Here is a 16,013-nt window from a genome sequence, read left to right as displayed (position 1 = left end):
TGTTGACATTCTCCTAAATAGCATGTCTTTTGACCAACGCTTATCGCAGAATTGCTAATAAACAAAACCAAATCACAATTTTAACACGTGCATTAGAATAATGTATCTACTTCTTATTCTGTTTTTAAAGATAATGTATAATTCTATAACAGATCGTATGTGCCAGCTAGTACAACTAAAGCTTTCAAGCTAAGCTGGACTTTTCGCTAAGAAATGTACATTATTTATCTAGGATTTCAAATGCGTAGATAATTATTTTTACTTTTTTCTATTTGTTTTGTACACTACTGCAGACATTAGACCAAGCAGGAGAGGATGTACATAAACAAACACAAAGAAACGAGAATATCTACGCTCTTTTCGCAGCAAGGGTGAAGAAGATGGTAATTAATTCCACTTTCTTATTGTTGGCGGGAAGAATGAATGTTTATATAAATTAGTTCTTGCGAATACAGGTGTGATACGATGGCTGTGTTTGTGATGTTAAGCTTGTCTGATAAGTTTCTGAAAGTAATAGTGAGATTTTCTTTCGAGCTTACCAAAATAAACCAAAGATAAAAAATTTAAACGTACTGGTTTTCTTCTTCCAGATAGTGGCTTTGATTCATTGGCTAAGAAGACTGTGACATTTCTTTTTAAAATGAATAATGTGATATATTTCTAACTTCATCCGGTGAATTCAAGAAGCAGATTCATTTAGAACTAATTTTGAGCACAAAACAAGTTGCAATTTTTGTCAAACCTTGATAAGAACACATGGTTGTTCTATGTACTTTCGTTTAAAAATGGTAAATATGCCTAAATATAATAAGAGCTTCATACGATTCTTCGGAAGCAAACCTTGAACAACATTTTTTTTTTCGTAGTGCTGTCACATACTTAGGGAATGCGCCGGGTGCACTCTCGGGCCAGAATGAGTAAATTGCAATTCGTACACCGTAAAGCATTTCTTTGAGAATCTTTTTTAGCGTCATTATAATGCAATCTGTAATTAATCTCGATTTCTGTGGAAAGTAACCACGGCTCCTTTACTAAACCAGGCCACTGTTAAATGCGTATGATACGCCACAGGCGATTTGTAAGCAAGCTTATATGGTATTTAAGAAATAAGTGTACATTTAAGGACTGCTTTTTTCTTTGTCAGACACACTATATATTACTGAGATCTAACATACAATCAGGCCAAGGAAAGTGTGCGTGGGATATTTTCAGATTTAATTACAGTGTAAATGGAAATAAATTGAACGAAAAGGTAACTTGCCGTGGGGAGGAACCGAACCTGCGACCTCCGAATATTGCGTTCGATGATCTACCAACCGAGCTACAACGGCGGCTATCCCGCCTCCTTCGTCTACTTTATGGGATATATATGTTCATTAAGCGTGGAAGCGTTAGTCAGCACCGCCAGTAGCCATGGCGGCGAGTGTGGAACACCTTCTGTCTGCCTGTTTGGCGGATATAAATGATTACGCATTCAGAACAATCGCATTCGATGCACCAGACGCACGTCGGAGCGTTCCGCGACATAGCGTTGTATTAATTCCCTCCCAGTTCAGGGGTGAGACCGTACAGCTGTGCAAAGAAATTACCCGCTCAACGAATAACTCATCACGTCCCGGCCATATAGCCCAGGTTGGAGTGCGCAACAGTAACTGCGAAGGAATCTGTATGAGAAAGTGTATTGAAGGTCCCGAGCACTTCATTCATAATCACCGGCTCCTGACTGTCATTGTCCCAAATTGAGTAGCCGGAAGGAAGAGAAAAAAAACTACAAAAACTGCGCAAAAAAGACAACACAGAAGGCACACGCACAAGCTGGGTGAGTTAGATACTAACTCAGCCAGCGTTCATTCCTCTGAAGAAGAATAAGGAGGTCAACCAGACGCGCACCCTGTTTTCTACTCTATATTGTGAGAAGGGGATTAAAAGGAATAAAAAGAACGATAGGAAACCACTATCAGTGAGGAACGTGTGGGTTTCTTTATTGCGGGAATGCAAGTGACCCTTGCTTCCATTTTTCACCCTTAATTTGCTGTAACATACTACACAAGAGTATGCTATACTTCACCCTTTCCAATCCTCCTTTTTCTCTCGACCATCACACCACTACTGCTCACCAACATTTCGCTTTCCCACCCCTCACTGGGATGTTTGTACAATCAAGTATTTATTTAATTTGCATCGTTCTCAATTTTTTGGTCACGCATTATATGATGATTTTTTCGCACACAACCAACGATGCCGATGCCGGAATTTCTTTAGCGCTCTCATAACTATATCGTAGTTTTGGGACGTAACACTCCGCATATCATTAAAAGCCACTCCTAACCACAGGCGGCACAGTAAAGTCCCGTCGGGGAACGCACTTGATTGCAGGTGCTGACCATATTCTCGGCGTCTAACTACTACGACATTGGCAGCAACCGTGGGGCGTACGTCAAGCTGGTCGGCCCCAAGCTGGTTCCTCACACCGTCATGTACGTCAGCACGGCGCAGACGAGGAAGGCAACCATCCAGCAGAGGTATGGATCCTGCAATCCGCAGTACTGCGGTAGCTCACGTGTCTGAGACTGTATGCTGGCACCCGAGTTTTAAACACGGAACATATCTTAGTTGCACAATGTCACGCGTCGTGCGTTGGTGGCGATGTCCACACCCCCACATCGCATACTCTCGTATGGTGCCGTGTGCTTGCGTCTCGTGCCAACCATAGAATTTCCTAAAATTAACTAGAGGGGACTCTGGTGCTGCGATCGTTCAGCGACTATGGGAATGATGGGCAGTACACACATTTGCCCAGTCTTCGTACTGGCGGGCGGCGAATCGTACTAGCGGCTTCATTTATTGCTGGTTACGGTTTTGTTTTGAAGAAAAAAAAAAAGAACCCTTTTGAACTTTGTGACCCGATTCGACATGGTAAGCCTAAAAGAATAAGGTTGTGAAGCGCAAACGCTGAGCATTAGCTAATTTGTTTTTTTTTTTTGTGAAAAAACAGCTCCAAGTCACACGAACACACACGGAGCCAGAAGCAGGCCAGAAGTACGAAAATTCGACAAATGTGTGTACTACCCATCATTACCATGCTCACTGAATCGCCGTGTGTTGCAGCTCCCATAGACACTAGCGCCAGAGTTTTCTCTAGTGTATATTAGGAAACTCTATGGTGCCAACTGTATGCTCCCCAGCCCCTTGCCTCGCAAGGCCGATGCAGGCACCATCTGCTAGTAAAAACCCACTCTTCGAGCTGCACAACCGTTCAATGCCCCCCCCCCCCCCCGTATGGATCGCACATCAGCGTTTTAAGGCAACGTTTCTTTCATTAAATAGATAAGAATAATAAAGACGAAATAACAATTAAGAATTCCCAAACCATACCAAATTACGCAACATTCCACTCTGTGACGCATTCACTCGAGTTCCTCTGTGGGAAGATGCGGGCGGCATTCTTTTAACAAAAATACGCGTATTGTTTCTCGGTAGTCAACACCATGCATAAACGATCATTATGCTGAGATAAAAGAAATATGCGCCATACATATAGTTAATATATGTAGATGATTTGTGTGTTTCAAAACAACACTTATGGATCCAACAACGTTTACAGCTTGGGTATAAGTCAGCGCTTGGTTTATGGTTCTAAATATCTGAGTGCAATCGAGTATTCCCCGAATCATTTGCGTTCAAAACACCGTAGGTACACTGAACCGTCGGGACGGCTCTATGCTCCCCCATAGTAGAGTACTTAGTACTCTGAATTGTTAACCACTATTTCTAACCCTACCCGTCGCAATGTTCTGTTGGAGTGTAATCGATGTTCACTGTCTGTGAGAATAGATTTCTTTAAACAAAGTAGAGTACCCTGTACTCTAAATCGTTACCCATTTTTTCTGACCCCCCCCCCCCCTAAGGGTGCTGTTGTGCGCGCGGCCTCGTGAACTGTGAGGCACGCGGGACGGCTTTATGCTCTCCCATAGTAGAGCACCTAGTACTCACAACCGATAGCCATTGTTGTATAAACAGAAACCTCCGCGGGGCAGCTATAAGCTCTCACATAGTATAGCACCTAGTACTCTAAATCGTTGCCCACTCTTTCTAAACCTAACCACGTGTGAGGCCCACGGGACGCCTTTATGATATCCCATAGTAGAGTACCTAGGCTCCTTGTCTTGACATTCTGGGAAGTGACTGACAGTATCTGCCATAGACATTCCTTTTGCGTAATAATTTATTGCGAGCTTTGCTGAAGTTGAACTTTATCTTTTATACATCAAAGGGACTGCGAGTACCTCCTACTCTAAATCATAAACAACTTTCTTTAAACAAACTGTTCCCACCCAGACGTTAATTGTCGGAAAGTTACCCTGGGACGACTTTCGGCTCTCCCATAGTAGAGTACGAAGTACTCTAAATTACTAAACACTTTTTTTTTCTAGGAGGAGGAGGAATAAACTTTATTATAAGAAACCAGCAGGTTTAGGTGGCCGGGCCTCCCATGAGGGGACGTCAAGGGCTTGCCTCGACGCCGCCTCACGGGCGTGCTGGGTCGCCCAGGTTTGGTCGTCAAGAGCGGGGCTCCGCAGAGCCTCATGGAGCTTCGACGAAAGGGTCGTGGTGTTAGTGTGTCTGTACTGTGCCGGGCACTCCCACAGGATGTGTGGAAGCGTAGCCGGGTGAGTGCCACAGCACCGGCAGTGGGAGGTTGTGTACACGTCCGGGAATATGAGGTGAAAGCGGGCAGGTGAGATATACGTGTTTGTTTGAAGTAGAAACGCACATTTTTTTTCTTAATAGACGGCAGTTGTGAACTGTCGCATATGAATTTTGAACCCAGTATACGTATACTGGGGCGGCTTTCGCTCTCTCATAGTACAATACCAAGTAGTCTGAATCGTTGAATGCGTTTTATAAACACACACCCATTTGACCCATTCCCTATATATAGTGTCAGTTGTGAGTAACATGCTTTGATTCCATGGTATCAAGTGTGAGGCCCACAGGACGGCTTTCTGCTCTCCCGTAGTAGAGTACCTATACTCGGCGACAACTTTCTGTGGCAGCACAGCCAAGGCTATGAAGCCCAAGCACGCCCTTTTTTTACTACGTTTCTGCATGTAGTCCGCGAACAATAAGTTTCGTGCACTGCGCAGCAGGATGGAAAATATAAAAAGAAAATATGTGAATATATGTTCAAGATTGCTCCCACTATTATTAGGAATCGTCACACGTGCAGGTTTTTCGTTCTTTGCTGTTTCTGGTTTTCTGGTGCCATTTCACCTTTTCCATGCCCCGGTAAACGGCGATGACGTCGCTCGGTTGCAGCAATTTCACATCAAAGCTTGTGAGCGACCATGAGTGCGTGTTCATCAGGTGATCGGTATTCATCGAGCAGGGAGAAACGAAGACAGTGGTGCGTCGTAAAATATTTAGCTTGCCGCACATGCAATCACCGAGTAGTTGTGTGCGAGTGGTGCCATCAGCGAAAGTGGGACTGAAAGTCACACCGGCAACCTGCCAGTCTTCAGCAACACCAGCTGCTCGAAAAAAAAAAAAAAAGAAGGTGCGATTGGAAACTGTACGTGAAATCAGTGCCCTTTTTCCTAAATTGCGTTGCATACGTGCTCGGTGGTTCGACTGCTTAATATTGTTGATACAACAACGCTGAAGACCGCGTACCGTAACACCGCTCCCATCAGCGTCTACGAATGGAGTCGTTCCTTTCGCTTTGCCCATAGGCACCCGACAGTGGACCAGATAGCACGACGAAGCTCTTTGGGCCGCCTCAGCATCGTTGGTACCGACTGCCAGGGATACCAAAAAAAAAAAAAGAAAGTCTCTCTGAAGACTACGAGACGCTGAAGTGTCAATGCCCTTTTTGGCGCGTTTTCAAAGAACGCTTCCTTGGCGCTTACATACTCAGCCGTCACCTGCCTGCTCACAACTAAAAAAAGTTTGCAGCATATCCACGGAGTGAATGATGGAGAGTGGGGCGAAGCATTCGTCCGTCCATGCGTCCGTCTGTGTGACCGTCCATGCGTCTGTTCGTGCGCCCGTCCCTGCGTTCGTTCATGCATCCGCCCCTGCGTCCGTTCATGCGTCCATCCATGCATTGTCTGTGTGTCCGCTCGTCCATCTATTTAACACTCCAAGTCCCACCATCTCGCATCTTTTAGATGCGGAGCATCTAATACTCGAGGCTTGTAGTGCGGCGCCGTCCGCAAGCTTCCTCCTCCTCCTTCCACCATCTGTGCATCCCTTCCTCCTCTACACACCGCGTGCGCTTCTCCTCTTCACGAACATTCGCTAGCTGTATAATGTAGCGCGCATGCGCCGTCACGCTTCGAGAACATCGGCTGCTGACGCGCGCGCATGCGCCGTCGCGCTTCGAGAACATCGGCAGCTGACGCGCGCGCATGCGCCGTTGCGCTTCTCCCCCTTCTCGAACATTCGACAGCTGACACGCGCATGCACCGTCACCCACCATCTGTGCCGCGCGCGCTTCTCCCCTTCGAGAACATTCTACAATTCTCTTGATTCTCCAGTGGACGCGCATGCGCCGTCGCGCTTCGAGAACATTCAACAGCTGACAGTGCATGCGCCGTCACGCTGTATATATATTCAAGGTCGGCGCTCGCTCGCTCAGTTGCCGCTCGTCGGTTGGTTTGTACGGCGCGTCGACGTCCAAGATCGCGGTGAAATGAATGCCAACGAATCCACAAACACAATGATCGACGTCCCTTCGACCAGCGCCGCCCTTTCGCATACGTGTGTACGTGTTCACTCATTTAACACCCCATTCCACAACCACGTTAACCAATTTAGCCATCGACCCAAGTAAGTCGCACTTTAACACCCCGTTAACCAATTATATGCTCCGCATCCTCCTCAGTGTTCCCCCGAGGGAAGCTGCGGGCAATCTTTTCATCATATATTCCCTGTATAGAAGCACCGCCATTCAGTGGACATTCCAAGGACTAAACGAGAGGTGGCACACGCACACTTTCTTACGGCTTGCGCTTCGGGTCTACTTCCCACCTTCAACCACCTTGAGTTCATGGTATATACTAGTTCACTGTATTCATGGCACTGCGGCCCAATGCTCGCTAAACCTTTCTAAAACCAAGGAGGTTACTCCCAGCGAGTATAACGTAGCAACCTTTTCCTGTCAGATAGTGCTCAATGTACATGCCAGTGGCTGCTAATGGGGATCGCAGCGTGCGCGTTGACTAAAAGCCGAATGCTCCTGTCTCTCATTTTCCATTAGCAGTAATTGGCATGTACATTGAGCACTATTTTTATTGTTAAACAACGCACGAAAGAAATCTCTCACCGGCACCACCTTGAAGGTCAAAATGTTATACTTGGCACCACCTTGCAGATCAAAGCGTAAGACTGGTTACATACTACGACGGGACGCGGGATGAACGGGTGCCGCTATAAGGAGTTTCGCCCCTAAAAAGAGAATAATATGTACCGGCAATTCCAGTTTTGCTGCGTCTACTTGCTAGGCTACGCATTGGATGACTTGGTTTTGCTGCGCCTACTCGCTAGGCTGTGTTCTGGCGCTACCATCAGTTCTCGTAAACTGCATTGCCGGGTGCCTATACTCTGTTTCAGAAGTTCTTTTCAGCACTGTGGAGGCTACAGGGCCCCCCAGCCAATTGGAAAGGCGATTAGCTCCTCCACATGTATTCATCCGCGCCGTATTATCTGCTCACCGTCTTTACTGCGTCTGCTCGCCGAATTGTCCTTGCACGCTCATTGCGTGTAACATGGGTGGTTTATTAACTTTTAAAAATAAGCGAACAGTCAAACAAGTAATAAAACTAAACTTCAGAAAGTGTGGGATCTTAGGCATTTAATATGTGGCTCTACGGAAGATCGGGAGACGTTCACACCAGTGAATAACTTCACTTCGGGGCTCTTCAACGCTGTTCGGGGCTCTGGCATGACTGCTTCTTTGTCGACGCGTTCCTTCACGTCTCTCGCTGTAATAATTCGTTTCAATATTTTTTTGTGTGCGTTTCACCAAAGGATCATCCGACGAGGGCGGAACGCTGCGCGAGGTTGCATGTCCGATATTTAGAGATTCAGCGTTCTTGGTATAGCGACACAACCCAAGCCCTGGCCTCTGCGCGTTAATCAGAAACGGCTACGCATGCAGCATATCTCGCTAATAACGACAAAACGTACCTGATGCTTCATACTCGGAGTAAGATGAAACAAATCGATGGCTGATTTCATCATTTCTTTATTGCTGTCAGCGCTGTGGCCGTTCAGCAGGAGCAAGTTCGGATCCAAGCGGGTGGTCGCTTCTGCATGGGTGCTGCCATGTTGATTTGTAACCATAGTTACCGCTGGTAACCGACACAAATAATTAAATGCGTAGAAAATAAATGATATGAAGAAAAACTTATCGCCTATCGATGCGGCGTAACACACACCAAAAAAACGCAAAATTTAGGCAATCCTGCCAATTTCAAGGCACTTATATATGGGACTATGTTTCACTGGGCAAGCGTGTGGCTTTCTTACGCCCCATTTCTTTGGTATAGCGCTGAACCGAAGTGGTGAAACAGAGTATAGGTAACAGAGGCATTGGTGTATATTACTCTGTTGACTGTGCGAAAACGGCTTTCTTGGCCGAGTAAAGATAGCGTTTCACCCACTTGGATTTACGAACGTCAGGCGCCCGTTCATGACTGATCGGTGCCAAGATTTCTGCTTTTCATCGTTGCCTTCACGTCCCCTGAAAAAATAACGTGAGCGTCCCCAGAATGTTCCTGCCTGGCTATAAGAGGAAAACAATTATGCCGATCAAGTATGCACTGAAATTTAGGAAATGGTTTCTTGCCTTTGCGTTGTTCCAATCGTCCAGCACCTGCTCGGCTGCACCTTTTTCTTCTCTGAAATGAATCTCAATGCTCCAAAGAAGCGTCGTGTTCTTTCCCCTCAAAATGAACATTTTATTACCTTCCTGCCAAGTAAATGTAAGATTTATTGCCTGGTGGTCGTGCAAAAAAAAGTACATGTTGAATACGCTTGCGAAACCGAAATCGCACGCAACCGAACTACTTGGCGTAGTAGCACATGTGCACAAGCTCCACCCACGTATAGCTTTGGCTGCGCTGCCACAGAAAGTTGTCGCCGAGTGTAGTTATCTAAATCGTTACCAACTTTTTCTAAACACACATATGATTTCTTATTCTGTTGATCAGATTTCTGCTGTTTGCTCTAATGTGAAAATGTTAGTTTTTGTGTTGTGATGATGAACGTACAATTGTGAAAATGTGAATGTATTCCAGAGTACTGATTCGTCACGCATAACATATGCTGTGTACATAGTGTAAATAAATTTCTTCTAAACATCATGTCTTCACTTCGACGAAGTGACGTTTGTCGTGATACATAGATGTGCCGAAGTGCACGTGCCCGTATTATTACTGAAATGTTATGAAACCTTTGTTTTCTGCACATAGTGTAAATAAACTTTTTCTAAACGCGAATAGCCTTACTTATCATAAATGTTAGGCTCACGGGACGGCTTTTTGCCCTCCCTTGGTGGAGTACCATGTGTTATAAATCGTTAACAACCTTTTTTTTTCTAAATCAATAACTCTCTAAAGCGTTTACAGTTTATTCTAATCTCATTGACACTTTTTTAGTGAGAACGCTTGGGACGGCTCTATGCTCTTCCATAGTGGCATACCAAGTACTCTAAATTGTTAACCACTTTTTTCAGTGTTGCTGTTTGGGATAGCTGGTTACAGCTCTCCCATTGTACAGTTCCGAAGTACTGTGATTTGTCTACTACTTGTTCTAAACACCTCGTTCGGAGCAGGTTCCTGCTTTCCAGTAGTAGATAACAGGGAATAAGTAAATACAACAGAGCATTTGGCTGTTCTTAACCGTCTTTTGTCAGCTGATGTGGCGCAATCCCATGGTACTAATTGTTGTCTAAATCTTGCGTAATATTTGTTATATGTCAGGTTATAACAGACCAATATCTCCTAACAATTGAATTACCCGCATGTCGATATATTTTCTGTTATACAGCTTTGTAAGGAGTGTCAGTATTTTAGAAAGTGTCACGTACCCCTTTGCAGGAGCGGTTACATTGAGCACAGCGCCCTCAGGGAGCTCAAGCAGCACATATACGCCTGCCAGACGCCACTACGGGCCGAGTTCCAAAAGCACGATCCAGAGGGAAAAGGTGCTGCGAAAATTTGCCTCATGTCACTGAATATCTTACAAGTATGCTTCACTGCGGTTTACTCAAACAATGTGCGTTTAAGCCGTGATAACTGTTCCGTGCGGTAAAATAAAGCAGGCCTTGGCACAATAAAAAATGACGACTTGTCAGCATGCTTATTAACTCGTTTCGTCACGTGTTTGTGGCGTTGAGAAATATACAGCGGCCAAAGCCAGCAAAGATTGAACTCTTCACAAGGCAAATCCGTGTCTAGAAAGAGCGATACACTCAATACGACAGCGACAGGCATGACCATCGCAAATTTGGCATGCAAGTCTAACGCGTCAGCTTTCAAAGAAGCCGACTCAGCAAGAAAATTGTGTGTATGTCTGTCCGTCCATCCGCCAGTCTCCCAGTCACGTTAGCCGAATCTCTATTTAAGAACTCACAGCATACCCACTGAGTGAATGATGATGAGTGGGCGAAGCGTCCGTCAGTTCGTCCGTCCGTGCGTTTGTCTGTCCCTCTCTGTCTACCTGTCTGTCTGTCTGTCTGTCTGTCTGTCTGTCTGTCTGTCTGTCTGTCTGTCTGTCTGTCTGTCTGTCTGTCTGTCTGTCTGTCTGTCTGTCTGTCTGTCTGTCTGTCTGTCTGTCTGTCTGTCTGTCTATTTAACACTCCAAGTATTGTCATCTCGCATCCTTTCAATATATATTCATCATATACAAGTAACGCCATTCAGCGGACATTCCAAGGACTAAACGAGAGGTGGCTACCTATTACTACAACTACTACTACATACAACGCGGACGCTATACCCACGGCATGAGGAGTTTCGCCCCTAAAAAGTGTGTAAAACAAAAGCTTGTCGATAGTGGTATACAGGTGCATAGAAAATACGCTTGTTTCTGCAACCCATCAGGGAGCACAGCGCAGCCTCTTTGGGGGAGGAAAAGTGGAGATAAAAAGGGGGACGCCATTTTCTGAAGTTCTCATCAGTACCCACAGCATCGATTACCAGGCCCGGGGTACCTATTCTTCCATTTGTAAAAATGGTGCACTGAGAATTGAATACACTGCATCCCGCTTTGGAGGCGGATGCTCGAACTACTCGAAACAGCGGCGGTTCGAGACACTATCAGAAAGCGGCATCTTCTTTCCACTCTCCTCTATCTCTTACTTCTTATCTCTATCCTTCGGGACGCTGCGCCACGCTTTTTTATGGGTTTGTATAGTACTGGACTCGGTTCACAATGCCGATCGGTACCCGCCGGCTTAAGTGCACAGGCATGCTGGTGAACGCTCCCTATACGCTATGTAACAACGAACGCCCCCTAAATATGCCCATTGCAACAAATGCTTTTACTTGTTACAAGACGATGGGGCGTGCAAACATCGACACAAAAAAGTCACGACAGCAGAAGAGTTGACTAACCGAAAAGGTTCATAGTGGCGGAAAGGACGGTAGGCACAAAAAGTTTACTGCACGAGCATGAACCCCAGTCATGAACCACAGTCAACTAGCCCAGGTTTCTGTCATTCCTAAAATTCCTACACAACGTACGCAAGCTGTTCGATAAAACATCGTTCAGCAAAGTCTGAAGGTCCCCTTTCCCACAGAAAGTGTCGATTAAACGTATAAAACAACAATAAAGGCAAGCAAACAGCGTCGTGGTCAAGCATGGTCCAGTTGCAGCGCCGGTTGGTTAACGAATCCGCACGGTCGAGATAAGAATCGACGTTCCCGGTGCACAGCGGAGTAGTGAATGGCTAAATGTTATGTTCGCGTGTTGCCGAGGCGGCACTGTGGACGCAGTTTCATGCCGCTGCTATAAAAACAAGCGTCCGTACGTCGTTAGCGGTGAGTTCTTTTGTACACAACTGCACGGAGAAGAGCGCTCGCGAGTGCACTCGGCTAGCCGAGCTGCACCACGTGGTCGACAGGCAAGGGCTGTTGTCATCATCCCTGGTTCGCGACAATGCAGTTGCACAAGTCTGTACAGGTGATCTAAATGTCGATCTAGATAATAACCGCAGCTCTGACCAAAAGCGCGTCGTGCGAACGTTAACGATGATATTTTGCGAGGCCAATTCAGAAGGCCAAGAATGAAGCGTGATCCTTTAGTTACAAGGCCTATAACCAACACGCTAAGACAAAAGGCGTAGGTTATTGGCTTAGACGAGAAAAAAAACGAGAAGGATCATGTGTGTAGCTCACTGCAGCTGAGAGGCTTGACAAAACGTCTTTTAAAGTACTTGATATACAGAGTATACTCAGATAAGAGGTCGTGCATTCAAAGCGTTTGCACCTTATATCAATGCAGTTTGCAATCGAGTAGACTTTGTATTGAAGCTCCATTCGAAGCCACACATGGCGGGCGTTGTAATTTTAGTCAAGAAGGAAGAATCTATGCAGGATCTCATCTGGTTGTAAGTGTAGAGTTTAACCGTAAGATTGGCTATGGCTGTGGCTTTCCGTGAAACTTTATTTTAGGACAATATCGGCACGGTGTCGTCGGGCTTCTGTTGAGGGTACATCGTGAAACGGCCCAACGAAACGCTTAACTTGCGATCGTTGAAACGCGTGGTTGGCAGTCAAATTTCGTGAAGTCGAAGTTTTCCTGATGCGCCCGAAGCTCCAGGTCGGTTTTACATGTTCTTCAAGAACATCATTCGAACATCTCGAAATATATTAACAAAGCAAGTGTCTTTTGATCACTAATATGAACGGCACATTCATATAGTTGAAATATATTGACCTTGCGCAAGTGTGGCAGTTTAGAAACGTCGGTAAGACACTTGCTAACGGAACATGCGTTTCGTCGGTTCTAAACTCAGTATCGACGTCAATTTTTATTATTTATTTATTTACTTCACGCGTTCTCCTGTTCACAACTCCAAAAAACGCTCCGTGTGCTGGCAACACCGATCGAGAAAACAAAGATGGCTACTCTGAACGGGGTCAACGCAGCACTTTCACTTGGCGCTGTGCCGAAGTTGGTTGATTGTGGCATCGGATCACACCGGTCTCAGGTGCTCACCTGCGAAGTCGGAGCTGTTGATATATTTGCCCAAACGCCGGGGTGCCAAGCCCAAAGGCTGGAAACCTCCGGCGGAACGCAATATCACCCTCCACACCAGATATGGTCGTACTGTACCCAGGGTAGACACCATCAAGGTCCTCGGCATGATCATCGAGTCCCGCGGAACCAACACCCAAACAGTACACAAGCTCAAGACTAAGACTGAGAATGCCATATGACTCGTACGTAGAGTAGCCAACAGGCACCATGGCCTCAAAGAAGACAACCTGCTGCGTCTCGTACACGCGTTTGTTTTGTGCTATTTTACCTACGTTGCCACTATACACAAATGGCTACGTGCTGAGCGCGATCAACTCAATGCGCTTATTCGCAAGGTGGTCAAACGAGCCCTTGGCCTCCCTGTCACCACTCCAACGTACAAACTACTTGAGCTTGGCGTACATAACACGCTAGAAGAGATCGCCGAAGCTCAGGAACGCGTGCAATTGACCCAACTCACTACCACCAAGGCGGGCCGCCATATTCTGCGCAAGCTCGGCTTCTTCTCCTCGAGGGCCAGGGACCCCCCAAAGGTCACTCTAATTCCCCGTAAAATCCGCGACCTTATCACGATCGCTGCTATACCACGAAATGTACACCCCGAATAGAACAGAGGCAGGCGCCTTGTGCGGGCGACCGCCATTCTCAAGTGCATAGACATGGAAGCGGACAACGTCTCGTTCGTGGACGCCGCTGCCTATCGCAACAACCAAGCCTTCGCCGCGGTCGCGGTATCATCCGCGCAGCAGACTCTTAACTCAGCCACAATCCTCACTCGAAAACCGGAAGTAGCGGAGCAAGTAGCTATAGCTATAGCTATGCTCGACAGCAAACGGGAATTCATCTACAGTGACTCCAGGCCGGCCATCAAAGCCTTCGAACGCGGAGTCATCTCCGACCAGTCGCTACGTATCCGCTGAAGGATTCCACCAAGGGTGGAATCCTTCAGGACCCCAATAAATGTTTTTCATCCATTCATCCATCCATCTCTCATCCGCGGATCTGGGGAAACGAGACTGTTCATAATCAGCCTCTCGGGCAGCTTCGGAAGATTTTCCGAGCCAGAGCTTCTTTTGATGTAGAGCCTTCTAGACATGAATACGTATCCTGCTCAATGCGGACCCGAGTGCCCTGAAGCACCACACTGTCATCTGGTTCCCCGCCCATCTCGGCCAGGTGCCGGGTGCCCTATCCAACCTCAACGAGATCGCCCATGATGCAGCGCGCGCACTTACCGACCGCACTACCACAGGGCAACCTCATCTTGCTGGGTTAGATACCAATCGGGATGCACCAATTACGTACAATGAAATTACAAAGCACTTTTACCTGGAACGCCGCATTTTTCCACCCCCACACCCGAAACTTAACCGACCGCAGGCATTAACCCTATAACTATTACAGACACACACGTGCCCAAACCTTGCCACGCTTCACGTTTATTATCCCGACGCATACCCCAGCGACATATGCCCATCATGTGGACACATAGCAACACTTGCACACATGCTCTGGAAGTGTAGAACAACTCCTCCCGACTTTACCTCAAGCAAGTGGGAGAGGTCCCTCAGGAGCTCACTTCTCGCCGACCAGCAATGGGCCGTCCAGCAGGCTCACGAAGCGGCCGCCAGGTACTCCCTGTCGGTCCCTACGTGGGAGACGCCCGCTACGCGCTAAGCGCGTCCTGCAGGACTGAAATAAAGTTTTTTCATTCCATTCCATCACGTTGCTTCTTCGAAGACGAAAGGGTGCTGGCCACGGACCGCATAATTCTCGTGGGCATAAAGGATTGCCCTGGTGAAACAGCGGAAATAGTTACGCTGTGCGCGCAAACATCGATCCTCTTCGGCGAACCGCATCAGATTTACTTCAAGTTGAAGAACCTGTCAAGCGAGCCTGAGGTTGAAGAATGCAAATGTTCATGCGTAGTAGGCCTCTCCGAAAGGCACTCTCACTTTTGCCCTGCGCTGCTACACTGCTACAGGCAAGGCCTTCACAGTTTTGAGGTAACTATGCTGTGACTCTCGCTGCGGATTGCATGTATTCCATTGAGTTCCCTTGTCTCGTCAAAAGGTGACGTTCACTTTATTACAGAACAGAGCTATGCCCAGTCCAGTGTATCTTGAGATAAGGCATCGTAGTTTCGATTGTAATAGAAGTGCCCCTATCTTTTCGTTCGCTGATCCATGTTATTAGATTTCTAATGAATAAGGTCGTGTGCTTCCTAACATTCACTTGTTTGTGTAGGCCGTATTGTTGATATTCAAAGCAAATGTATGCACGCACTCTCATCACCCCAACGACCTCTTCACACCAGCGAGGGTGTGAAGAGGTCGTTGGGGTGATCAAGAGGTGCCATGCCCAGTGGAAGTTTGGTGACTCCGCCTCAGTCAAGGACGCTGATGTTGGCGGGTGCGGTCGGCCCCGTCGAAAGTGGTGTGTGTATTTGGATTGGACTGTGTAATTTGGTGCCCTTTCTCTCATCTGCGAGCCTCCTCTCTTTTAGCTCAAGCTCACAAACACTCGTCTGTTTCATGTTTTGTTGATGCCGCCCAGTATGGTGTTTCCGCTTGCTTTGTGGTAGTATCCGTAGATACTGAGGGTCAGATTTTATCCTCGGCGTCGGTTCGAACCACTTTTTCTTACAAAGCAGAACAGATGGTCATTGCACTAGCACTCCTTGATCCACAAAGAACTCATATTTATAAGGACTCTAAATCCGCTTCTAGGGCCTTCGCTTCTGG

General features: G+C 46.7%; 1 protein-coding gene across 2 annotated transcripts in view; it reads left to right on the top strand.

Moving 5' to 3' along the window:
* Positions 1 to 16,013, top strand: part of rdgC (retinal degeneration C) — a 276,602-nt gene that overhangs the window by 242,213 nt on the left and 18,376 nt on the right. For both annotated transcript variants that reach the window (XM_037421306.2, XM_037421307.2), the window contains exons 11-12: positions 2,377 to 2,522; positions 10,104 to 10,210. In XM_037421306.2, the coding sequence (XP_037277203.2) occupies positions 2,377 to 2,522; positions 10,104 to 10,210 (253 nt within the window). The remainder of the gene's footprint in view (positions 1 to 2,376; positions 2,523 to 10,103; positions 10,211 to 16,013) is intronic.

The sequence above is a fragment of the Rhipicephalus microplus genome, chromosome 2 (assembly GCF_043290135.1).
Source record: "Rhipicephalus microplus isolate Deutch F79 chromosome 2, USDA_Rmic, whole genome shotgun sequence".
Classification (NCBI taxonomy): Eukaryota; Metazoa; Arthropoda; class Arachnida; order Ixodida; family Ixodidae; genus Rhipicephalus; species Rhipicephalus microplus.
The sequence above is the reverse complement of the archived record's forward strand: the minus strand, read 5'-3'. Positions and strand labels throughout refer to the sequence as shown.